This window comes from Octopus sinensis, linkage group LG3 (genome assembly GCF_006345805.1).
Source record: "Octopus sinensis linkage group LG3, ASM634580v1, whole genome shotgun sequence".
NCBI classification, from domain to species: Eukaryota; Metazoa; Mollusca; class Cephalopoda; order Octopoda; family Octopodidae; genus Octopus; species Octopus sinensis.
Window position 1 is genome coordinate 140,484,491 of NC_042999.1, and position 26,829 is coordinate 140,511,319.

The 26,829-nt window shown below is 34.1% G+C and overlaps 1 protein-coding gene across 5 annotated transcripts in view; it reads right to left on the reverse strand.

The window, feature by feature from the left end:
- Positions 1 to 26,829, reverse strand: part of LOC115209959 (muscle calcium channel subunit alpha-1-like) — a 460,467-nt gene that overhangs the window by 39,972 nt on the left and 393,666 nt on the right. For 4 of the 5 annotated variants that reach the window (XM_029778602.2, XM_036501424.1, XM_036501423.1 and 1 more), the window contains 8 exons: positions 26,034 to 26,125; positions 24,304 to 24,457; positions 23,220 to 23,347; positions 21,781 to 21,877; positions 20,027 to 20,231; positions 12,027 to 12,157; positions 11,466 to 11,576; positions 5,742 to 6,073 (listed from right to left, as the gene is read on the reverse strand). In XM_029778602.2, the coding sequence (XP_029634462.1) occupies positions 5,742 to 6,073; positions 11,466 to 11,576; positions 12,027 to 12,157; positions 20,027 to 20,231; positions 21,781 to 21,877; positions 23,220 to 23,347; positions 24,304 to 24,457; positions 26,034 to 26,125 (1,250 nt within the window). The remainder of the gene's footprint in view (positions 1 to 5,741; positions 6,074 to 11,465; positions 11,577 to 12,026; positions 12,158 to 20,026; positions 20,232 to 21,780; positions 21,878 to 23,219; positions 23,348 to 24,303; positions 24,458 to 26,033; positions 26,126 to 26,829) is intronic. The other variant, XM_036501422.1, reaches the window with a different exon arrangement.

Below are 26,829 nucleotides of genomic sequence, written 5' to 3' on the forward strand. Positions count from 1 at the left end.
CTATTTGGTCCTGATAGCAAAAACTGAAAACCATTACATTAATGGTATATTTTTAGAGTGTTGAATTCTTAGAATGTTATTTTTCTGCCTGTAAAAAAGATTCTAGTTTCCTTACTCTAGTTAGTAAACATGGTAATTTTGTTGTACTCAGCCAAACTTGCATAATGTTTACCAGTGACGAAATTATAAACATTGCAATACATAAAACGTATAGATTTGTCTTCATATACACATAAATATGGTATATTTTCATAGATTTAAAAATAATTCTGCAGTCTGTTACCAAACCTGTCTATGAATAACACCATCATTTAGAAGAACCATCTTTAGCTATGCACTATTGTACAACTTCACTGAATCTTACCAAACTTCATCATGACCTCCCTAATTTTGCTTAATTTCCTTTCTTTAACAAAACAAATGAAAGAATATATAGTTAACTGGCACTGATTTTTTCCTATAAATCAACCACACCTATACTACACTAAAAGTTTAAGCAAAGTGGATCTGTTTTCAATTCTTTCTGAATTACAAACTGTTAAAGACTTAAATAATAAATTTGTTGACAAAACTTTAATCAAATAAGGAATACTTATTCTTTTATATATTTTAAACTAAGGGCAGTTACAGACACGTAAGACATTTGATAAAGAATCAACAGTGAGAACTAGGGATCCCTGTATCTCCACTTAGTTTAAAATATGAAAAACAACAATCCTCTGCCACTTGTTAAATGCTTGTTTGGAAATTTCTTATAAAGAAAATACTCAGAAAGAACTAAATAAATTGAACATCTTTTAGTTGACAGATAATTGAGATCATCATCATCAGAACTAATCCTGCTGCCATTCTTTTAACATATTTTTAAATTTTGGATGCAATGTTTTACTTAATTTCATGGCCTTCAATATAAAAGAAATAATTTTGGCTCCTACTTAACCACTGTCTTCAGAATATGGGTTTCAGGTGACATAAGCAATCTTTGTAAAGAAAACCAGGAAGGAAGAGAGCTAGAGTTTAAATTGACAAGAAACAAATGTCTCTCCTCTCTAGATAGATACCATCTCCAAAATTTCTGTCACCTTTTCACTAATGGAGGGTGAACAGAAACATGTAGGATTGCAATTGCTTTCACCTAGAGAGTGAGAAAGATGGAGAATGTAAAAAAAAAGAAGTGAAAAAAGAGAGAAAGAGACGGAGAATAATAATAAAAAAGTCCCAGCCTTATTTTAAATACCAGAGTATATGCAATTAATTTAAAGATACTCACTAATCAGTTTACCTAGATATTAAACTGAAACCTATATATTTTTGAGTCCATAAAAACTAATTATTAGCAATATTTGTAAAGATAAAATCATTCCTTAATGTGTGAAGTTTAAAAAAGATAAATGAGAAAAAGATTAATGGCAGGTGCTTAAGATCAGTCCAGCCAAAATGCAATGAAAAATTTTTCTTCTTTAGAGTGTTACATGCATTAGTGTTAGCAATTATGATTTAGCAATTGGTATGCTCAAATATTTAACAGTGATAAATATATTAATTAAGTACAATGCAATATCAAATCAGGTTTACAATTATAATTATATAAAAATATGAAACAGGTTTTTGTGTATATTTTTTTCAACAAGATAAAATGGTTATAATTAAATTTCATAATTTTAGAGTGGCATTCAAAACATGTCAATATTAAGAAATTGAAGAATTCAGTAAAAATCAAATATACACAATGCAACATTCAAAGAATATGACCCAGCCAAAGTTACAGAAAATCAGGTCAATTTACTAGATTATAATGTATGATGTGCTAAAGTGTTTTATATATATATATATATATATATATATATATATATATATATACATACACACACACATATATATACATGCATGTATCTTTAGTTATATATATGTATGTAGATATGTATGGATGCATATGCACATGTATGCATGTCTTAGTATTTGTATATGTGTAGGTATATGTATATATCTGTGTATATATGTATACCATCAAATCTACATCATTAGCATCTTCAATAGTCTTGGATCTTTCTAATAACAATTGTGTGAAGATAAATATATTAGAATATCTTATTCAATCAGAGAGAGAGAGAGAGATAGGTAGATATATATCATCATCGTCATTTAATGCCTCCTTTCCATACTGGCACAAGTTGGACAGTTTGATAAGGTCCAAAAAGTTGGAGGACCATGTTGCTCTCTAATCTGCTTTGGTATGGTTTTTGCAACAGGATGCCCTCCCTAATGGCAACCACTTTATAGGGTGTACACATCCAGTCACCACTTATTCTAATGCCAGATTGCAACCTCAGAACTTGCCCACTCTAAGGATTATAATTTTTTAAGGCAGTGGTATATACAGGGTATCCAGGAATTAAGGCAACCAAAATTTTGGGCTTTAATAGCTATCAATAAATGTAATAAGATATGAAAATTATACATTTTTATAAAAGTTTAGTATGTCTTCTTTTTGTTTCAGACTAAATTAATTCAGATTTATGTATTAGATAATGGCTACAAACTGAAATACAATCATAACCCTCCACAAAGGAGGTGAAAGTAATATAGCTGTAGCAAAAAAGCTTAAAATTGACTGAACAATAGTCTGGAAAATTGTCAAGAAATTCCAAGAGACTGATTCCACTACTGATTGACCTGGATGTAGCCAAAAAGAAGTATGTGGACCTCTCAGCTTATCAAAAGTATCAGAGAAAAGATATGGTGAAATCTTTATTGTTCCATCAGAAGACTAGCTGCCACAGCAAAAATAAGCAGAACATTGATGTACTGAGTATTGAAGGAGGATCTCAGGACCCACCTCTACAAGATGATCCATTATCATGAGCTCATGCAAGTTTATAAGGCCATAAGACTGGAGAGAAGTCATCATATCCTGCATCAGATTGATGAAGGCACACTGCCCAACCTGGTGTAAATTGATATCAAAATCCACAATCAGTTATGGTTTGGGTAGCTGTGACAGCTACTGGAAGGTCTCCCCGCATTCTTGGGCCCTTGGGTGTTAAAATTAACACCCAGTGATACATTAGTGACATTTGGAAGCTGAACTGCTTCCATGGGCAAATGAGCACTTTTAAGGTGCATATTGGAGCCTCCAATAGAACACAACAGACACAACACTGGATTCAGAAAAAACATTCCATCGTTCATAGGCAAGGATGTTTGGCCTTCAAGAAGCCTCAATCTCAACCTGTTGGATTTTTCTGTTTGGTCCATTTTGGAGTCAAGGGTCTCAAGCACTACTCATGCTCTGCTCGATGCTCTAAAGGCAAAACTACATGAAGAATGGGCATTGATTCTGCAAGAACAGCTGTGTACCACATGTGAAACATTCACACCTAGATTTAAGGCTGTGATTCGAAACAGAGGTGGTCGTATCGAATAAATGTGGTAGTATCATAATTATCTTTCCTTTACTATTGCATTGCAATGCTCAGACCAAAATATACCAAACTTTGCTTCGACAAAATTGATAGAAGTTGGTTGCCTTAATTTTGGGACACCCTGTATACAGCCATGATAACAGCTACTGATGGTAATGAAAGATGTTATACAGGACACATGGGGAAAATATCTTCATAATCAGATACAACCAACATATATTCATTTAGGTTCCAAGATAGAACGAATTCCATTCTTCTATCTCAATATGTCTGGTTGTTAATGGATAAGTGAAACCCCAAACAGTCCTATAATCTGGAGTATTATGGATTCACTCAAGTGGCACTTAGATGTAATTATCTGAGAATTTCTATATTTTAACACAACAGCTTGAATCACTGAATAAGAAATCTTAAATTTATTGTTTTGTTGCCACAGAACATAATACATATTTACAATTCACCCAGACCCAGACAAAGTAACCCTCTTTGTCATACATCATTTGATTGCAGTTCATTCCCCACTCTCCAGGGAAGTAACTTTCCACCCTACTACAAGGATTATACCTATATCCATAGGACAAGCTACACCAGCCACTAGACCATTGTTGACTGATTAAAGTTAGGCTAACCAGTGCTTCCTATTAGCCTACACCAAGTTGTTTTCATTAATTTCCTTGTCACCTGAGAAGGATCACACAATATAAAATGGTTGCTCCAAGTAAATATCTACTACAAGTACTAAGTACATTTTCTCTTGTTTATATCTCTAAATGTATGTGTGTGTGTATAGCATAGGAATGAAAAATATTCACATACGTGTATATGTATAAACTCATATCTGTTTAAACATATTTTGTTTAAAAATTTAATATCTTTTTACAAGTAATCACTATCATAAATAATCTGTAATAAATTCATTGCTGTATTATGCCTTCATTTCAGATAATGTCTGGTACTATTGGTAACCACTTTAGGCTGGTTACTAATTCGTTTAAGAGAAACAGCAATAAAAGAAAGCACAAAAGCAGTTAGTTGTGATGAACTTTTAAAATAAAAAGTCACCATTAAATTATATGAAGGAAATATTAAAAAATTTTTAGCAATTAAAAAAATAAAGATATAACTATTGAACATATTAAATATTCAGTTATTATAAACATTTTGATTACATAATATACACGCGCAGGAGTGGCTGTGTGGTAAGTAGCTTGTTTACCAACCACATGGTTTGGGGTTCAGTCCCACTGCGTGGCACCTTGGGCAAGTGTCTTCTACTATAGCCTCGGGCCGACCAAAGCCTTGTGAGTGGATTTGGTAGACGGAAACTGAAAGAAGCCCGTCGTATATATGTATATATATGTATGTGCGTGTATGTTTGTGTGTCTGTGTTTGTTCCCGTAGCATTGCTTGACAACTGATGCTGGTGTGTTTATGTCCCCGTCACTTAGTGGTTCGGCAAAAGAGACCGATAGAATAAGTGCTGGGCTTACAAAGAATAAGTCTCGGGGTCGAGTTGCTCGATTAAAGGCGGTGCACCAGCATGGCTGCAGTCAAAATGACTGAAACAAGTAAAAAAAGAAAGAGAGAGAAAACATGCGATATATAACTGATATATCAGAAAGTGTAGGAATAGCCTATAAGGGGAGCATATATGATATATATGCTTCACATTATATATTTTCAAGATGACTGTTAGAATGTATCTATATTGCTGCCATTAATTTTTATTAATTTAGTCAGAAAAATGGTGGAGAATTTACTGATTTAATAATGCATTTTCACTAACAAAGATAATTGCTAAGACTTTGGCTGAGACAATGTAATTGTGCTGCAAGTATAAATATTGCTTATTATTATTATTATTATTATTATTATTATTATTATTATTATTATTATTATTGTTATTATTTATTAGTTGTTAGTTTGATAAATAAAGATGTGTTTTAATTTTTCATTGATAGTTTTATTGTGAAAAGAAGAGAGTTGTGTGTGGAAAAAAGAATAATATATAATATATAATCATTGCAAATATTTCATGATATGTCAAATTGACTGTATAGTGATTTGAACCAGAGCCGGATCAAGGATAAAGGTTTGCAGAATTTCAAAGTTAAAAAAGAGAAAAGCATTCTTTTTTGTATTGCTGAACATCATAGAGTGGTCTCTGCTGTAGGAATTAGCTTTAAATGACCCTTCTCTTTCTTCAATCTGGCTCTGATATAAACAGAATATTATAAGAAGAAAAAGAAGAAAAAGTAGATGAAAAATACATGAAAATAAAATGGAAATCAAAAGAAAATAAACAAAGGCATCACCTACCTGCTTGGTTTGCTTGTGTGGCTATCTTTGCGTAAAGGCATTATTTCATTAGCAGGTGCCACTTTGACAGGACCAAGAGGTGTTGCAGATCGATTGATGGAGTTTATCAAGTCAATATTGATATGGTTGCAAGACAATGCAGGTGATACTTTACCATTGATAGAGTTCTGAGGAGACAGCTTTGACTGGGGGGCATTTAGGGAATTTGTGGGGGAAACTTTAGGGTGAGGTTGGGTATGGTTTAAATGTAAGGATTGAGTTCGATTACTAAAGGGTATTGGTTTATGGCCAGTTAGAGCTGATACTACCGTACCAAACAAACTATGATTTCTCTGCAAAACAAAACAAAAATACAATTGAATATGCATTATGCTAAACAAATGAGAAGAAAGAGTGTAAATATTTTTGGAGAAAAGGATGAAACTAATAGATTTTATATATTTATACAAGAATATTTTATATGTGTATGAATAAAGACAGCTGTATAGAAAAGTACCTGTCACTGAAAGTGGATGGTACCTGTAGAAAAGGGAGACCCAGGAACACATGGGATGAAGTGGTGAGGACTGATCTCAGGATGTTAGGGCTCACAGAGGAAATGACAGTGGATTGAGATGTTTGGCAATATGAGGTTCTTGGGAAGATCTGCCCACATTAGCAAAACTGAGTGCCAGAAGCATTGTCCCACCCACATGTAACAATAAACTTTTCACACACCCTACTCCAAGAAACTGAACTACATTTCCTCTTCTAAACTGCATCTTTCTCTTCCTCACATTTCCTCTTCATACACTATAATTGTCTCCCACTTCCCTGCCCTCACTGCCCCGATCACTGTACCACTGCTTTCTCCCACCCCATCTTTATCCCAGGTTTTTGTCAGTCACTATTTGCACCTTCTTGGCAATACCTGGCTGTGTATATTATGACCTCCATACCTTGAGGGCATACCCTGGCAATTGCCACTATTTATCTCTCTAACTTGCTCTACCATCACATCTATGCTCTGAGCCTTGTTACTTGTGAGTATACCTTGGCACTTCACCACCATCTCTCTTGCACTTTTGCTGTTTCTCACACTCTCTTTCCCTTGATCTTCCCACAGGCTGGGTAGCCATGTATCTCCTCTATAGCAGCACACCTGTTTCTGCCCTCATTCTTGATCACTCTCTCTTTGTCCTTCTCTTGCATTTCTCTCTAACTAGGTAACCAAGTATCTCCTTTATATCAGCACACCTGTTTCTGTTCTCTTTATTGTAACTCTCTTTCTCTCACTCTTCCTCTCCCTCTCTTCTCACAGGCTGCATAACCATATACCTCCTTTATAGCAAGACACTTGTTTCTGTCTCTCTATTTTTCAGTCACACTCTAGTCTTTCATCATCTGACACAAGATCTCAAGTACAGCAATGTGCCATATATCTCTGTCCATTGTCATCTCCTTTGTAAGGTTCAGCGTTTTGAGATTGGTTTTGAAAACTTTGTCCCTTGTCTTCCTGGGTCTCCCTCTTCCACAATTTCCTTTCAATTTAAGTGAGCGGCACTTCTTTATGCAACTGTCCTCTGATCAAACCAGTGCAGTCTCGTCTCTTGCACACTGCATGTAATTCTTCTTGTGCTTAACTTCTCCCTCAATGCATCAATGCTCTGTTGCACTTGATAGATAGAGATGTTGGTGTTGAGGTATCAGAGCATATTGTCAAAGCACAAGAAGTTGAGTATGGCAGTGCATGAACTGAAGATAATGTGTGTGTGGTAAAGTTTAAGTGCATGAGAGTAACAGGTGGTTATGAATTGGGGTAGAGGTTAATGTAGTGACTGATGTAAAAGGGTATAAAGTGTGGTTATTGGTAACTATCAGTATGAGGGGAAGTGAAAGAAATAAGAGTGGTTCAGGAAGGAGGAGGTAATAGGTGGAAATACAGGAAGGAGGTGGATAGTAGCAGTATAATAAACCTGTAGATAGATCAGCAAATATGAAGGTAGAGATGTACAGGGACAGAGAAATAAGTCAGAGATATGTAGCGGTGATTATAAAGAATGTGGAACAAAGGTAGGGTGAGAAAGATATGAGGGTGATAGCAGATATGAGAGGGTGTTAGAGATGAAGTATTGCAGCCCTAAGACAAAAATGAAGATATACCTGATGACACAAAAAGGAGTGAGCAGTAGAAAATAAAGTGGGAAGGGATGATATTAAGAATGAGGGATGGATGTTAAGGGAAGTGGTTTCATGGGAAGGAGGAGGTAATAGCAGAACAGGAAAGAAATATGTGCAGATTCAACTAACTGAATAGTGTCATTGTTAGAGGAGTGATGAGTGTCAGGAAGATGAGAGGTAGGGTAAGTTTGACAGTAATGGATGAGGAGTTGGTGAGGACTTGGTGAGTGTATAGACATAAACCTAATGCTTTTAGGACCTCACTATTGCCATGATGATGATAATGATTGAGCACTGTAAAACAGCAATCATCTTGGTCTTTTGTCATCACTATGAGGATAAACATCTTGAGATTGGTTTCACTTCCTAGTCCCATATGTGTGAGTGTGTTATAATATTTCACTCTACATTCTTGATTTAGAGTAGCTGTATATGCAAATATGCTCCTTACATCAATATATTCCTCATTTGTTATATTATTCAGTTCAAAAGGATAAAAAAAAAACCCGTTGTTTCCTTCTTTATATTTTGTACCACAAACATCTTAAATCTTGTAAGCCACTTATCTTCATTGGTGATGTTAGTATCCTTCTTTTTAGGCTCTTTCTTTCTAACTACATCTAACTACATGTAAGATTCAGCCATTCAGTACATACACACACACACAGATTTTTTATAATTCTGTTTTTGTTTCTCTGTAATAGAATAAAAGTAGATTGGGATCTTTTCCTTTTGATGGACGGAATTTTCTAGTTAACTAAACAATTTGAAACTTCGTATACTGGTAGAATGTGTCAAAAGAAAACAATATTGTAAATAAAATTGTAATTTGTAAGTTTAACGTAGTTTAATTCTTCGAATTTTAACCAATGAAATGCCAGCATTTGAGCTCAAATCATTTGCTGCGTTATCGATATTGATAAACAAACATAGCAGACGCACGCCGCACACACACACACACACACACATATATTCAGACGACTGGCCTCCGTGCTGTGGGCACAACAAACACCATCTGATCGTGGCCGTTCGCCAGCCTCACCTGGCACCTGTGTCGGTGGCACATAAAAACACCATCCAAAGACCCGGCGACGTAGTCAGTCCACCTGTGCATACCTTCCCTCTTATGACACTTGTGAAGACCTGTTGAGGCAGAGGCAAGTGTGTGACACTTGTGAAGACCTGTTGAGGCAGAGGCAAGTGTGTGACACTTGTGGAGACCTGTTGAGGCAAGTGTGTGACACGCGTGACACTTGTGAAGACCTGTTGAGGCAAGTGAAAATCAAACCAAATCAAAATAGATGAACATCAATGGAATTTGTATCTTTGTGGTTCCAGTACCGGTGGCACACAAGAAAACCATCCGATCGTGGCCGTTCGCCAGCCACATCTGGCACCTGTGTCGGTGGCACATAAAGACACCATCCGAAGACCCGGCGACGTAGACAGTCCACCTGTGCATACCTTCCTTCTTGTGACACTTGTGAAGACCTGTTGAGGCAAGTGACACTTGTGAAGACCTGTTGAGGCAAGTGAAAATCAAATCAAATCAAAACAAATCAAAATAGATGAACATAAATGGAATTTGTATCTTTGTGGTACCAGTGCCGTGGCACACAAGAAAATCATCCGAACGTGGCCGTAGCCAGTACCGCATAGACTGGCCTCCGTGCTTTGGGGACGTAACAAACACCATCCGATCGTGGCCGTCCGCCAGCCTCATCTGGCACCTGTGTCGGTGGCACATAAAAACACCATCCGAGCGTGGCCGTCTGCCAGCCTCGTCTGGCACCTGCCAGCCTCATCTGGCACCTGTGTCGGTGGCACATAAAAACACCATCCGAGCGTGGCCGTCTGCCAGCCTCGTCTGGCACCTGTGTCGGTGGCACATAAAAACACCATCCGAGCGTGGCCGTTCGCCAGCCTCGTCTGGCACCTGTGTCGGTGGCACATAAAATCACCCACTACACTCTCGGAGTGGTTGGCGTTAGGAAGGGCATCCAGCTGTAGAAACACTGCCAGATCTGACTGGCCTGGTGCAGCCTTCGGGCTCCCCAGACCCCGGTTGAACCGTCCAACCCATGCTAGCATGGAAAACGGACGCTAAATGATGATGATGATGATGATGATGATACACACGTACACTTGCACACACACACACACACTCTCTCTCTCTCTCAAACACATGCATATACATTTGCACAAGCACATAGTAATTAATATATAAGCGTACACACACATACAAACGGAGATATACATACACACAAGCATACATACACGTTCGTGAGTTCACACTGGTGTCGATAGAATTGACTTAATACTTTTGTATCTCATGCTTTGTCCCCTCTGTGTTTTGCCCCTTGCCGCAACAAATTTACACAAAAGGTAAATAAACCAGAAGGGGAGGGGGGGTTAATGTTTCATTGTTTCGGGGACGATAAATTAAGTACCAATTACGTACTGGTGTCAAGGATTTTTTTCCCAATTTATATCACAGCCTCCAACAAGCTGGGGCATCCTTTTATCAAAAAATATTTCGCAAATTTTTACAATACGACCCACACTCCACACGCACCCTCTAGACCAATTTAGGCATATTATTGTTTTGTTTTTGTTGTTTCTGGCCCTTCAAAACCATGGGAGAAGCCTTTTCGGTAAAAAAAAATAAAGAAAATATTTAAAAAATATCGTTAATATTTTTATTGGGCGACGAAATTCATCGATTTAAGAGATATAGCTGTTATTTCTAGCACATGCCTCCTCCTTCCGCCTTTGTTTATCAAACAGACAGAAGAGAGAAGGATGAATAACATGTGTGTGTGTGTGTGTGTGTGTGTGTGCTGTTTACGTTGCAAGAGGATATTGTCTGAGTTTTTAGGCGCAGCAAATGATTTGAGCTCAAATGCTGGCATTTCATTGGTTAAAATTCGAAGAATTAAACTAAGTTAAACTTACAAATTACAATTTTGTTTTCAATAATGTTTTCTTTTGACACATTCTACCAGTATACTAAGTTTCAAATTGTTTAGTTAACTAGAAAATTCCGTCCATCAAAAGGAAAAGATTCATAGATTGTCTGACATTCATGCCTTTCTCACAAAAATTAGGAATGTAAGTGAAATGAAACAAAGCTGCAATCTGAAACCTAAATTCAGAGCACGTGCTATGGTACTCATCAAATTAAAATACAAATTTACATTTGCTAAAATTAAACTAAGCTGATATATCCATTTTAGAAAGTGAGAACAGATGATATTATTATTACATAAGTATTTAGAAAGTCAGTCATGTCCTGGTGCCACATGGAGCTGGCAACATAAAGATGAAGGTGCAACCTGTATATTATAACTCTTACTCCTACTACTATCTTAAAAAAGAAAGACTTCATTTGGTCCTTGATATGCTTAAAAAGATGGGATGGTCAGGGTTGGAATATTTTAAATCTGTTCTGTTAGAGTTGACTTGGAGCCAAGCAACAACAACAACAACTAATGAAAGGGTTGTAAGTATTTGAATGAAAGCTTCCATAAATATCCTTATTCGAAATAGAACTAATCAACTTACCCTATGCATAGGTTCTTCAACATCTCTTTCAGGAAAGTCTTCTTCTTCAAGGTTTCCTGATATGGCTCTTCTAATTTCTGGACCAAGATCATGCACCGCACGTAATCCAGCCTGAAAAATAGTTCCATAAAAATATAAGTTATTCCACAATATAAACAAAGGCTGAGTAAGTGTACCACTGTAACCAGAATGGACCATTTATTTAACAAGCAGTTAATTTAGCTGAAGGCAATAAAAGTAATAAATACTAGTATTTAAGTAATAGACACCATAGCGGGAACAAAGAACTACAAAAAAATCAGTATTTGATGAACAATCACCATATATGGAACATGAATTGGATGGGAAAATTTATCTGATATATAATAATCACAAGGATAACTGTGATATGAAGCATAACAAAGAAAAAGAAATTAATGAGGATAAACAGATGGACAAATGATGAGGATGAAAAGAGGAATAAATAAGAAAGATAAGGATGAAGAAAAATGACAAGTAAGAATAAGGCAACATGCACAGAAGAAAAAAAAATATACAATGATAGTGATAATGATATCATACCTGTAAAGCATTTGTGTGTTCCTGCCCTTTTTGAATCTTTTGTATTTGTTCTTTTCGCTTTTTGAACCGTCGGAAATAATCCTGGATTAGGAAGGTTGCATAGAATTTCCCCACTGTAACTTCATCATCCCCTGTGTAAGGCATAGGAAATAAGACCAACTTCAGTATTAAGTGTACTAATTTAAAGGCTATACAAGACAGAGTAGGACAGTATCAAATAACCTGATGTAACAGTTGTTTATTTAATAATACATTCAAATCTATGCTTAGTCATTTAACAAGTCCCAGATCAAAAACAAGTCCAATTTCAAAGCATTCATTTTCCTTTTGATATATGGATTTAGAATTTACACAAATGAAAATTTGTTGAAAACATACTATATAAGGCTAAATATTAATTGTTAAGAGATTTATTTTTGCATATGTTTTTCATCTTTAGCATAGATAACTCTAGCTTAATGTATTTAATAAGATGAAAGATTACAGAATAGTGGAGGTGCAAAATTATATTAGTAAGTTTTCTCATAACTGATATTGCACCAAATCCAGGACAAGTCAATATAAGGTCAGGATGAATATAAGCTAGCTATAATTAATATATTCATCAGACTTAGTGGATATTGTTCATTCAATAATCATAACATAATGCATTGCCAGCATAAATGTAAATTCATCAGAATGTGTGAAAAGTATAAAGGGGGTTTTGAAGGAGATAGACAAGAGCCTTAAGTAACAAGCTCCTGTTAAGATACCCCTCTGAGCTTTAGATTCTTCATCACAAAATCATTTTGCTTCACTGTTTTTGTAAATGCTTGGGAAAAAAAGTGTTGTTACAACCTTCCATCTCTCTAATCAATTTGAAACCTGGCATCAATGTATGAAATCAGTTTTAAAATTGCAAAGTTATTATTTTTTCAACTTCAAAATGAACAAAACAGTAGAATGTTGAAGTAGAAATTGCTATTTTGCCATCTGGTATCTTACTAGTCTGAGTTCAAATCATGCCAAGGTCTATTTCATCTTTAATTTCTTTGGGCTTAGCAAAATTAATTACAAGTATTATTCATATACTGTCATTAATTGAATCAGCTATAAATCTGTTACAAGAAAAAAAGAAACCCAACAAAATTACCTTAAGTTTAATTGAAACAAATCAAACTATCAACATCACACTAATAGCAATAACAATAGTAATAATAAAGCAATAGATTCAGCAATTAGCCAACAAGATTCAAGTATAGAGGTAATTACAGTAGTAGCAGCAATAGTGGCAGCAATAGCAGCAATACACATAGATATGGCAATAACGAAGAGAAAGAGAGAGAGATATATAGAGAGAGTTGCAGCAACAGATAAAGGTTATATATATATTGCATGTTTGTGTATGCTAACAGGTTTCACAACATAAGAGTAGTTGAAACACGCTTGTGGTAGAAGTGCAAAGACTCAGTTAAGGTGTATGTGAGTGAGAGAAAGAGAGAGAGTATGCATGTGTAGAAATAAAGTTATATGTCCTGCTTTACAGGTTTCATGCAGTTGCATGTACAATTGCAAAGAGTGGCAAAAGGATTTGATTTCTAATTTAAGATGATTTACTGCCTTGAAGCAAATATTAGCAGTAGTTTGATCACTTCCACTGTTATGTGGAGGACATTCAACTTCTGTTTACTTTCTCAGAGATTTTAATGTCAACAACTCCTACTGTCTTTCTAATTTCAGCCATTCCAATGCAATTGGTGCAGAGGCTGTAATTGTTGCCACCTGAACTGCACACGCTAGCTTATTTTCTCCCTATGCATGTCCATCACTTGTTTACTAACTCTCTGAACATTCTATTTCTTTCTCACCTCCAAACCCATCCGTACTCAAGCAATATGCATACTCTAGTTCTTGAAGCATAGAGTATTTTTTCTATAAGTAAAAGCCTTGGTCTTACATGTAAATACACAAGAATATTTACATATGTATACATGTATATATATTTATATACATAAATGATGTGAGGATTTAACGATATAACTTATATAACATGGCTAAGTCAAGGCATTAAAATAAACAGCAGCTCATCACTCTCTATGGCCCAATACATTTTGTATTAATTATTCAGTGTAATTGGCCAAAAGTTTTCTCTGCAGGACTTGCAAGAATATTTTCAGGTAGAAGTAGTTATTAAATTAACTGCTTCATTATCATGATTAAAACTAAATCCATTACATCAAGAAAGAATACCAAGTCCTTTGTTAAACAAATTAACAATTAGAAATTTCTCACACTGAAACAAAAATTTAATAATTGAATTTATGTTGGAATGCCTTATGAATACTATAATGATAGAAACAGAGTAACAGAAGAAAGTACGGAGAAAAATAAGAGAGAAAGAATACAGCTTGACCAAGCAGACATTTTGTTCAATGAAAATTATCATTATCATTCAAAACTGTATGTAAAGAACATTCTCAAAGCAATTGTAGATTTATTTGGTTTAGCTGTCAGCAAGACATGTCATGCAGAATTTTCTTTTCAAAGCAATTTTATTTTATTGAAATATCAGGGGTAGAAAAAATTTCTGGAATTGTCTAATTTTATCTATTTTTTCTTGAGAAATTTTTCACAAAAATGTTATTAACTTTCACATTAGTTTCAAAATAACTTCTAGAACAACTAAGAAAAGAAAAATTGTCTTTCTTGAAGGAAAATGAAAATGAAAAACTATGTAAATTTCAATATTGATTATTGATTAAGAAACCATTATAACTATTTATTATTATTATTACTTCTATTTTTATCATTTGGTCAGTGAGGCATTCCAACAGTGAAGGTGAATTTATCTGATAATTGTTTACACATTTCACACTTCTTTATTATTAAATGGACAGCTACCATTGACTTTTGAACCAAATAATAATGGATATTATACAGAAGTGAATGGTAGATGTCTTGATCACGTATGTTGGTCTCTGGGGTTGATAGGGGTAACATGAGGGAGGGAGGGAGGGAGGGATAGAGGAAATGATGTCCATGGATAATGAAAGGGAATAACAAATATATAGAAAGGGTTTACATAGAACAAAAGACAAGGGAAATAGTATTTGTACCATATGATAAATAATTGTGCAACTTTTATTTCTTTTTTCAAGTCTTACTCAATGTGTTGTATGTGAATATTGGTAAATTGGTACATGTGTCTTCAGTTATTGTAGATGTTTAGGGTTATCAATTATACATCCATTAATTATGTACATGTAAGGGTAATTATGAATAGTTCTTGTCTTTGTGTTTGTCTTGTATTGAACTTCTTACTTTTTTAGGCATAAACTAAATGCCTTTTAACATGCTTAAGTTAGGTGCTTTTACCAAATATCTTAGTGAATATTTTCTTGAAACATTAGATTAGTATGTAATATAGAAGTAAATTTTCCCCATGATTCATTAGTATTCAGTACCTGTTTCTTACATCTGTTCAATTATTTCAAATAATAACTCAGATTACATTTAGAAACATCAGTTAAAATTTTAGTACAGTGATTTTATTGCAGAGAATGTATATTCAACAGTAAGTCTAGTTAAGTGCCTCGTGGATATGAACTGAAATCCAGTGGATGGGTGATTTTAGTCTTTCATCATTTTTATCACTTTGACATTGATAGCAGATTTATCATTGATATATTAAGACAGAAAGAACAAAGACACAACCTCATCAAATTAGCATTCTTTTTTTTTTATCTTGATGCTAGCTGGAAAGAGTAACTGACCCTTTTAGGAACTTAAAGTAGGAAGTGTCAGTGGACAAAGTTGGAGGCTTTCATAAGGAATCACGTCCTTTAGGCAAGAAACACAGATAGTAAGGATATTCACACTTAATACTTGGGAAGTCAAGAAAGGCATTCAATATAATAAGAATAATGGAAGATCAGCACAGAATAATATTAAACAAATGTCCTTAAAAATATCTTGGGAGTATGATATTTTTCTTTTCACTGGTCATGAATTGGTTTAGACCATGGTGGCATTGCTGGAGTACCTCCATGAATGTATTTATGAAATAGATCACAATGATAGCTTCACAGAAATAATAATAAGCAATGTGGTTTCAACTTTTAGGCTAACTTTATATATATATGAGTGTGTGTGTGTGTGTACGTATAAATATGTATATTATTATTATTATTTGATTGAACACCACACATCCATTTCCAAGTATATGTATGTATGTATGTAAGTATGTATGGATAGATGAATATTAAAAAGATACACGAAGAGAATTGCTTTGATCAGTGACTGTAGAAGTACCAATAAAGTAGGCAGAAACAAGCAAACATAGGCAAGCAATGCACAAGAGATTGCAATTTGTATCATATCTTACAACTACAGATCCTAAATGACACAGTAAAAGTGGTTGGGACAATGGTAAGTATGTTCTTAACAAGGTTTTTTCCCCTCAAATATGAAAGAAAACTTGCTGGACTAATTTTCCATATTTTCTAAAAGGATACTATAGTTTTCTTAAGAGATATTAAAATTACAATTTTATTGAACAAAGTTTTGATTAATTTATTAGGGCACTTCTCTTTCTGCCTTTAAGAAAAACAAAAGATCTTTGAAAATACGATCCTTGTTTTGCTGAAATAAGGCAAATAAATTGTTACCAATAGTTACCAATAAAAAAATGCTGCATCATATATTATGCATGAGGATGCAACCTTATCAGAAACCAATTTAACCCAAAGAGCCTTGCTAAAATGTTATGTTATCTCTGATAGTGCCTGGTATCACAGGTTTTTCATTTAACATAAAAGTATCACCTTATCATTTCCCTATAAGCATGTTCTATAAACATGTTTGCAAGGAGATTCTTAGAAAATAGAATATAATAGTTCACTATTACAGAGTTGGCAGAATTCTTTGCCTTTAACGTATGGGAATATTAGTCTGTTAAATAAGAATCCAATTACTGAAAATAATAACATTAATTTAGCTAATACTAACCATCCCCCTAGAAATATTAACAACAAGGTTATTGTCTCTGAAGTCAATTCCAACAGAATTAAGTTTATGTCTAGTAATTCTAAGACTAAAAACTCTATATACCAGTGTAAAATTACTTCCAGTACCGATGTCTTTTTTTTATACAGGTAGTTCTTCTTCTCAATTATCTAAAAGAATTTCTAATCATTACTCTACATTTAGGCATAGTAATAAATGCGACAGTACAGGGCTTAGTAAATTAATTTGGTATCTAAAAGATCATAATAAACAATTTAATTTAGATTGGTTGATTCTCTCCATTTCATTCCCATATGATAAAGGCAAAGAATTCTGCCAACTCTGTAATAGTGAACTATATTATATTCTATTTTCGAAGAATCCCCTTGTAAACATGTTTATAGAGCTTGCTTATCGATGTAAACATTGGTAGAAACATACCTTTAGTTCATATAAGTGATATCTACCAGTCTATATAATTTGAACATTGGTTTTTCTTACATTTCACTTCCACTAGATATATCTATTTCCAAGCCTTTAAGCTTTTATTTTAATTCACATATTGCTCTATATTTCCCCTTTATTAGTTTTCTGCTTATTTCTTTCCTTTACCCCTTCTCTTTCTATAGGCTGCCTTTGACGTTATAAAAAAAATGTTTAAAAAAACTAAACAGCATTCTGTTCATCATTATACACATCCATCACATTTTGTTAAAATGTCTTACTGATGAGTTTGGTTTCTTTCTTTCCTTCCCTGATGAGAAGATTACATTGTTTTACACCATTTTATTCCTTTTGGAATAATACCAATGTTGTCTTCGAAACATGTCGGAAGTAGAAGAATTTGCATAACACCTGCGTTTAACTCTATTTATTTATATATATTATACAAAATATTTCACATCAACCCAGAGATTCTACCTTTACAAACAGGGTGTTATGTCATTATTTGTGTGATTTTTTGCTGCCCTGGTAAGTGTTTATTTATTTCTTTTCATGTTAATTGTAAACAAGGGAAAAATACACACATCCATATATATATATATATATATATATATATATATATATATATATATATATATGTATATATACATACATAAATGAGTAGTATAAGATGTGGATTCAGAGAATCATGTAGCTATCACTGAAAGCACCTCTTACAAACTCGGCTAACAGTCCACAAAGTAATTCAATACCAACCAGTTTAATGTAGAGTGTCCAAGCAACTGAAATCCAGAAGATCCAGTCAATGAAATTATTTTATGAGGAGTATATAAACCATAAAAATCACAAAGTAAGAGAGGTGAATATATATCTAACCATGGGACATTCTCAGGATTACAGCCATTTTGCAACCTTCTTCATGTAGTATTAATTTCCGTGTAGAAGAAATTATGCTAATATGTTTGCATTAATATGTATGCTCAGTATTATACAATTGTATACTCACAAATCAATGCAAATAAAGAAAGCTGGCTCATCAGCTCACAGAACGTCATGGTTACACCAACATCTCAACTCAAAGTTGAAGTGTTGATGTAACCATGATGTTCTGGTAATCTGATGAGCTATTTTCCTTTTACTAGCATTGATTTGTGAATATACAATTGTGAATATACAATTTACAATTGTGAATATACAATTTACTAGCATTGATTTGTGAATATACAATTTGTGAATATACAATTTGTGAATATACAATTTGTGAATATACAATAATGCTGATCATACATAATAATGCAAATCATCATCATCATCATCATCATCATCATTTAACGTCCGCTTTCCATGCTAGCATGGGTTGGACGATTTGACTGAGGTCTGGCGAACCAGACTCCAATTTGATCTGGCAGAGTTTCTACAGCTGGATGCCCTTCCTAACGCCAACCACTCCAAGAAGACCACAATGCTGTTAATTATGTGTCTAAAAGCAGTAGACTTTTCACTAGGACAAGGTAGTAAAAGGGTGGTTTTTCTAGCCATTATTAACATTCAGTATACAGGCCTGTACTGTGTGTATTTGCATAAAGAGTAAATCCAACGGACTTCCACACAGTTTCCACTTGTTTGATTTCATTCGCAAGACATGAGTCCATCCAAGCCTGACACTCATCCAAGATGTCACATACTGGTATTGAACCAGAGACTTCATGATTGTGAAACAAACTTCTTAACTATTCGGTTATGTCCTCTACCTGTATTTCAAACAGGGGATTAGACTAAGGATACTGGTGTCATTGAAATAATCAAACCTCTTAGGATTTGATAATTTCTTCCACATGGAAATTAATACTACATGAAGTAGTTGCAAAACAGCTGTAATCGTAATGATATCATGCAGTTTAATAAATGTATATTCACCTCTCATACCTCCTCACTTTTATGGTGTGTGTGTGTGTATAATGTACATACCTATATATCCTCTTAAATTTTATCTATTATTGTATTCTCCTGTCTATATATATATATATATATATATATATATATTTTACACACCCATCTATTGCTTAATTAACTTGTGTTATCTGACAGAAGCATTTTCTGATAAAAAATGTAAGAAAGAGCAATTATGCAATTTAATATGTTGGAGTTGTTTTGCTTTTAGATAAAGCTAATAGTGAGTCAAGGTAGCAGAAGCAATAGTAATTTGGATACATATGCACACATACATATATATACATATACACACACATACATATGTACACATGTGCACACACGCACACATAAATACAAAGGTTTTGGATAGGAAATAATGCTGATTCAGGAAAGAAGGAAGAAGAGACTGGTGGAAGACTGACGTGAAGTAACATGCAAGGAAGTTTATCTGCTGCCATAGCAGTAGCAGCAAGTTTGATACAAATACAAGCACAAAGAGGAGGTGAGAGTAGAAGAAAAAAAAAAAGATAGAGAGAGAGTAAGAAATAGAGAAAAAAGGTGAGAGAACCAACATTGATGGTAGCTTTACACAGCTGTCTAAACGTGATCCTCATTAGCCTTATTAGAAAACGAAAACTTACTACCGGCTGGGGGAACAACTTGGTCCAGAAGTTTTGGACTGGTTCGTTTCCAGATTTTCTTTATCACAGCTCTAAGTTCCTCATTTGCTTGGTCTATGTTTCCCTCAGTTTTGATTTTGAGGGATGTGCGTACCAAGGCAAACAAGGTGGCATTAAACATAACTGTTCCATCACTGTTAAGTGGCATGTTCATACTGACTAAACGCTGAAAATAAATATAGAAAGACAAACAAATGTATAAAGAGATATAGAGATAAATGAGAAAAAAGAGAAGAGAAAAATGAGATGACATGCAGAAAAATCTCTCTTGAAATGATCTATCAAAAGTCACACTGGATGCTTGGGTTGCCAGTAGTGCCAGTATGGTTTCAATTACATCATTAACATGATTAAAACACCTAGTTTGCTGTAGCTCACAATTTTTTAACAAGTAGGGTCACTTAGAAAGAGGAGTAACTCAACTAGTACATGGTCAGTGGCCTAGAAAGTCATGGAGGGACCAATGAATATCTGATGGCCCTCTCCCTCCAAAAACAAAACAAAAAATAAACAAAAAATCACTTCCCTTGCATTATTTTGTAAAGGTTTAAGGTAGTGAACTGGAACAATTGCTAGAATGTTGGGAAAAATGCCTGTTCCAACTCATGTTTTGATTTCAAATCTTGCAACAGTCAACTTCACCTTTAATCTTTTTGAGGTCAATAAAAGTCAAGAACTGGGATCAATGAAATTGATTAACCACCTCCTCTCAAAACTGCTGACCTCGTGCTTAAATCAGAAATTGTTATTTTACAAAGGTTAGCAAACACTTAGTTCTTCAGTTAAATTTTTGTGTCTTTTACTAGGACCTTTCTATTTTTTCAAAAAGATGAGTGGATCATTTTATGTGAGCTTCCATTTAAAATAGTTAGGTGTGATAAGAAGGAAATTTAGTTGCTATTTCTATTTAGCAGGTGTGGTGGTCATGTAGGTACTGCCTTGTTAGCTTGTAGAGAAAGAAGTAATGGGAATTGTAGATACACATACTTTTCTCAAGTAATATATTCCATGGGTTTTGAAACTGATTATTTCTAGAAATTTTCAACAAGTTTGCTCCTGCAATTTTCTAGTTTCAAGTAGCTTGTTCCAAGTTAGAGAAAAATGGTTTTCCAAAGAACTTTTGTATTATCCCTTTTAATGAGGTCTCCTTTTGTGTTTGTATGAGTGGGTGAATGATAAGATGTGTGTGCGTTGTTGGCAGCAATATTACAAGTAAATAATACTGATGTAATTGCAATGTATTTTATCAGGTGTATCATTTTACCTGTAGTTAAAAAAAAACAAAACAACTGGGTGGGATTTTGGGTTTTATTATACAATATTATCTCACTGTATATATTGACACTGATCAACACATGATTACAGTTAACCCTAGTTCTTGATGGGTGCTAGATTTTTGTCAACCCCAGAAGGACAAAAGGAAAAACTGATCTTGTAGGAGTTGAATTTAGAACATAAGAGCAGGAACAAACACTGTAAGGTCTGCTGACCTAACAATTCTGCTAACTCATCACCTTGGTTCTACAAAAAATAAACCATCTTTATGGACTTCTTGTTGACAATTCTTATTCATTAGATTTTGGCTGCTGAAACTGTTTTCGCAATAATACAGAACATTTTCAGTTTCTTATGTGAATGACATTCTGTACTTTATAAGCACTTTGCATCTATTCTCTAAACTTGTTCAATTTTAGATTGGAAACATATACACCAACCTTACAGGCCACTCTATGAGGACACAACTTGCCAAAACCCAGTGGTGGAGATATTTTTCGCAGTAGGGTTACAACATCTAAATGTTTGATTCGGCCTCTGAAAAAGAAAAAGAAGAAAAAAATTCAAGTTAGGAAGTGGTAATGTCATGAAAGTTGGAATAAAATTTTGAAAATTTAAAACAAAGCTTCAGTGAGTCATCTACATGTATTTAGTCTAAAATTCAATTTAAAAAAAAAATAAAATACAATACACACCTTAAATTTCATTTGACCAGGCAATTTTCTAAAGTGAGAGATGTATAATTAATTCGTTAATTGTAATATACTGAAGCATGACCTTCGAACATTGGGTCTCACAAAGGCAATGATGAAAGACCGAGATCTCTGGAGATGTGCTGTGACAGAGGACCTGGCAAATAAAGTGAGATCACAGCCTACACCAGTGTTGCATAGCAAGCCCACTCAAAAGTACCTTTGAATCGTAGGGTGACATGCCGTGCTTGAGGAGACCTATTGAGTCAAGTACGTCATCAACATCAAAATCAAATCAAACTACAATCAAATGGAAATTATAGTTGTGGTTGATGCCAGTGTCACCTGACTGGCTCCCAATGCTGGTGGTATGTAAAAAGCACCATCCAAACGTGGTTGATGCCAGCCCCCTTGTTCCCACTGGCTCCTGTGCCGGTGGCACATAAAAAGCACCATCCGAACATGGCTGATGCCAGTGCTGCCTTGACTGGCTTCCGTGCTCGTGGCATGTAAAAAGCACCATCCAAATGTGGTCAATGCCAGTCCCCTCTGGTCCCTGTGCTGGTGGCATGTAAAAAGCACCTACTACACTCTTGGAGTGGTTGGCATTAGGAAAAGCATACAGCTGTAGAAACATTGCCAGATCAGATTGGAGCCTGGTGCAGCCTCCTGGCTTTCCAGACCCCTGTCAAACCGTCCAACCCATGCCAGCATGGAAAATGGATGTTAAATGATGATGAATAATGATGATGATTAATTTTGACAAGGCACAAGAAAGATAAACTTTTGATGGAGAGATATGTAATTGACTTAACATCAATGTATCATTGGTACTTATTTTATTGATCATTGGTAGATTTGAACTCAAAACACTGAGGGACAGTGCTCTAAAATATAACCATATCTTAACAGATATAGCTCCCACCATCTGCCTATCTAAAAAAATGTAAATAATCTTGAATAAGATGCTGTAAAGGGGCAATAAATGCCTACCCCAATAAAAAAAACTGAAGCTATGACTCAATTTCTTTTCCCAGTTCTGTTTCGTTAACTTAGCAAATCTTGTATATATTATCAATGACGCAACTTCCCATTTTCATATTCAATGAATATGAAGTATTATATCAGGGAAGGAAATTACAAAATTCTATAGAAAAAAATACGTAGTATGAAAAGTATTTATTTACTTGGCTTCAGGATCATATTCTGACCAAAGTCGTACAAATTCATCCAAATGATGAGGTCCTAAGATGGACCAATCTCTGGTCAGATAATCAAAATTGTCCATGATGACAGCAACAAATAAGTTGATGATCTAGGAAAGAAAAATTACCAAAATTTGTTAATGTTTATCAGAAAGAATTATTCACATATTTCATTATGATATGCAATACTTTATGTAATTCTAGCAAATAAATTCCTTAAAATAAGATATTTTAAGTGTTATCCATTTAAATATTATGATTAAGAGATGAAGATGAGAATATTAATATTGATTATGAGTTATTTTCTGCATTTATAGGCATCAAACATAATAAATCTTTCTTCATATTTGACATGTCAATGGAAGTTTTTCAAAGCAATAGATGAATATTTCTAAATCCTTCACAAGTCAGGAATGGTTGTGTAGATGTAGGCTTGGCTGTGTAGTTAAGTTTGCTTTACAACTCTATGGCTCCATGTCAAATTCCATTGCATGGCACACTGACCATGGCTTTGGGTTGATCAACACCTTGCAAATGAAATTTGGCTCATGGAAACGGAGGAATTCTACCATGCACACACACACACACACACACATGTGTATGTATTTTGCCAATGCAAGTCAAAGAAAGATATACATAATGACAAAAAACCCCTGAAAAATTGGCCTATCATGTTGTACAGACACTTGTTTGTTAATCAAGACACTGGAAATGTAGTGAACCAGTGTTTGACCTTGTTGGTAATATATAACCAACAATGTTTTTGTTCATAAAATACATGACATTAAATAGACATAATAAGATGTATAAAGAACTCCCTTTGGTTGCTTACAATCAGTGAATTTCATATGGCACAAGCCCAATTCAAACAAAATCTATCATGAAGTCATATGCTTGTATCAAAATTGTAATCTTTGTAAGTGAATCCCAGAAACATCCACCCCAAACTACCATAATACACAACATTATTAAATCTGCTAGTGATTTTAAAATTTCCCAATTACATTTTATTGTTGACTCACATTCTCATGCAGTATTGAACCAGAGAAAATTTTAAAATACTTACCAAAAATGAGCAGAGAATATAGAATGAAATGAAGTAAGGATATGCAAAGTTTGTACCGCAGGTGGAATTAGTTTTGACAAGTTTGTCACAAAACACATCATGGCTGTCTACACAAGAAAGCATTACTTCTTGCCACGCTTCACCTGTGGCAGACCTAAGAACAGAAATATAGTGTATTACTTGTAACTACATGGAACAGTTATTCTTCTTGTTATTATCATATTATAAAGAAACAACTATTATTATTTATACTTTCACATCACATCAGTTAATTTCTATGTATTTCTGTTAGTTTACTACTTTCCTAAGCTTAAACAGATCAGGGTTAGTCTTTCAAAAATTGATAAGGTCAATATCAGATGGCATATGAAAATATTGAAAGTAAGAGGTATCAAACATTGCAACCAAAAGAAAAAATATTCTTAAGAACTTGCATAATTATACCATGGGTTTAATTAAATGTATGTATATATCTATATATATATATAATTATTATTATTATTGAGTAAGAGAGCAGCACATGCCATCAAAGTGATACTGGGGTACAAATATACAAAGCCCAATATACCTATCATGACTACTCATCTGATAAGGGTACACCAGGTACATGCCACATAACCATATGTACACAACATGGTGATATCATATCAAGATAAACCATTGCATGACTTTGCAGATGGGGTGTAGTTAGAATTTTCTTCAGGTTGAGTAGCTCATACCACTCAAAAGGTCCTTGAATAAAAGTTGTTTAAGAATGTTGAATGGAACATCAAAAGTGAATTATTCAAACCCCAGAGTATTCCTCTCACCACATGGCTATGATGCTCCCCAACTAATTCTGCTTGTGATCAGAGATGCACATATCATCATCCACTAAGGGACATGCTCAACTTATTAAGGTCAAGCAACTGACAAACAAATCTGTGGTATTGAGCAGAATACTTGCTGTAGCCCATCTTTTATACCAAGACTATTATTATTATTATTATTATTATTAATAATAATAATATTTAAAACAGATTGATTTGGCTCCATCCAATTTAAAGTTTTACAGACTTCTAACAAAAACCTGGTTCATTCAGGTTTAGATTACCAATTGAAGAAACACAGGAAGTCTAAAAAGGCTACTGGGAAATGGGCTGCTATTGATCAAGGTGGGTCACATGGGGTTGTTAGCGGTGAAATTGGCATTGCAGTGATAAGGGCTGACTTGGGGCTATGATAATTTCAGTTATGTCTTTGAGATTTTGTTCCATAGTTAAGGTTTTAACAACATAACAAGAGCACTTGCTGAAACAAACAGAATAATATTATATACATGTATATGAACATTTTGAAGATATCTCAAGTTAAGTAGGTACATTTAGGGTATTAGCCTATGAACTAAAGCTACACATTTGAGCTACACTTCGGTGTTGGCATATTTAATGCTTTCTTGTGTAGTACCAAAAAGGAAGGATAACTCTCTGCTACAAACAGTTAGTGCTCTGTATGGCTGACAAGTATTTCCTTTGTAAATAGTGCTGAGCACAACTGCCTACATTAGACTAAAAGAGAAAAAACAATTACTGAAGTTATGGAGAAAAAAAAAACAAAAAACACCTCAAGGATTCCTCTCAGACTTATGAAAACAATCAGTTATTGAAACAATCAAATAACAATAGCACACACAGAATATATAGGAACACAATATAGTAACTTAATGAAAGTGATTACAGTGGCAAGTTTACCTGAACAGTACAAGAACAGCTTGTGGAAAAGTCTGGAAATTGTTATTTCTATGAATCTCAGTTGATTCATTTAGTGCAATTCGACCAAATGTCTATTTAATAGATATGGAAAAAGCACGCGCAAAAAAAAAAAAAAGAAATATATTAAAGTCATTTTCAGAAGAGACAATACAATTGTTTTTAAATGTGTTATTTTTGTGATTATTTTGATAACATCAATAACTTTAATTAAATTAATAAAATAAAAATTGAATTTTTTAAAAATATGAATTTAAAAAAAATTATTTATTAATCTGGCTATTGTCAGAGTATGAGTGGTGAATACTAAGAAACATATTTAAAAACATGAAGAACATCTGAAATCACTCAGCTATATCATTGTCATACGAAAATGAGCCATGTTTTAGGTATGTTATAATTAACCAAAACTTTGAAACTACTTGCTTTGAATTGTAGCTTATCTCATAACTAAACCTGAGAATTTAGTGATAAATGCAACAAAAACATAGGATAGAGGCCAAAAAAAAAAAAACAAGCATTTCAGAGGTTAGAAAGAAGCCTTTAATATGCCAGGAGTATGTTGTTCTTTAAGTGTTCTAAAAACACTTTTCTCAAACTAGTTAACCAAACTATGAGTTCTAAATAACTCGCACTATTTACAAATATAGTACACTCCCATTTAAAGATATAATACATTTTTAAAAATCAATATTTGAATGTACCTTATATGTTATATCATCAGTCTATTATAGAAATATAATTGTATTCATCTTTAACTCTGCTTGAATCATATCTG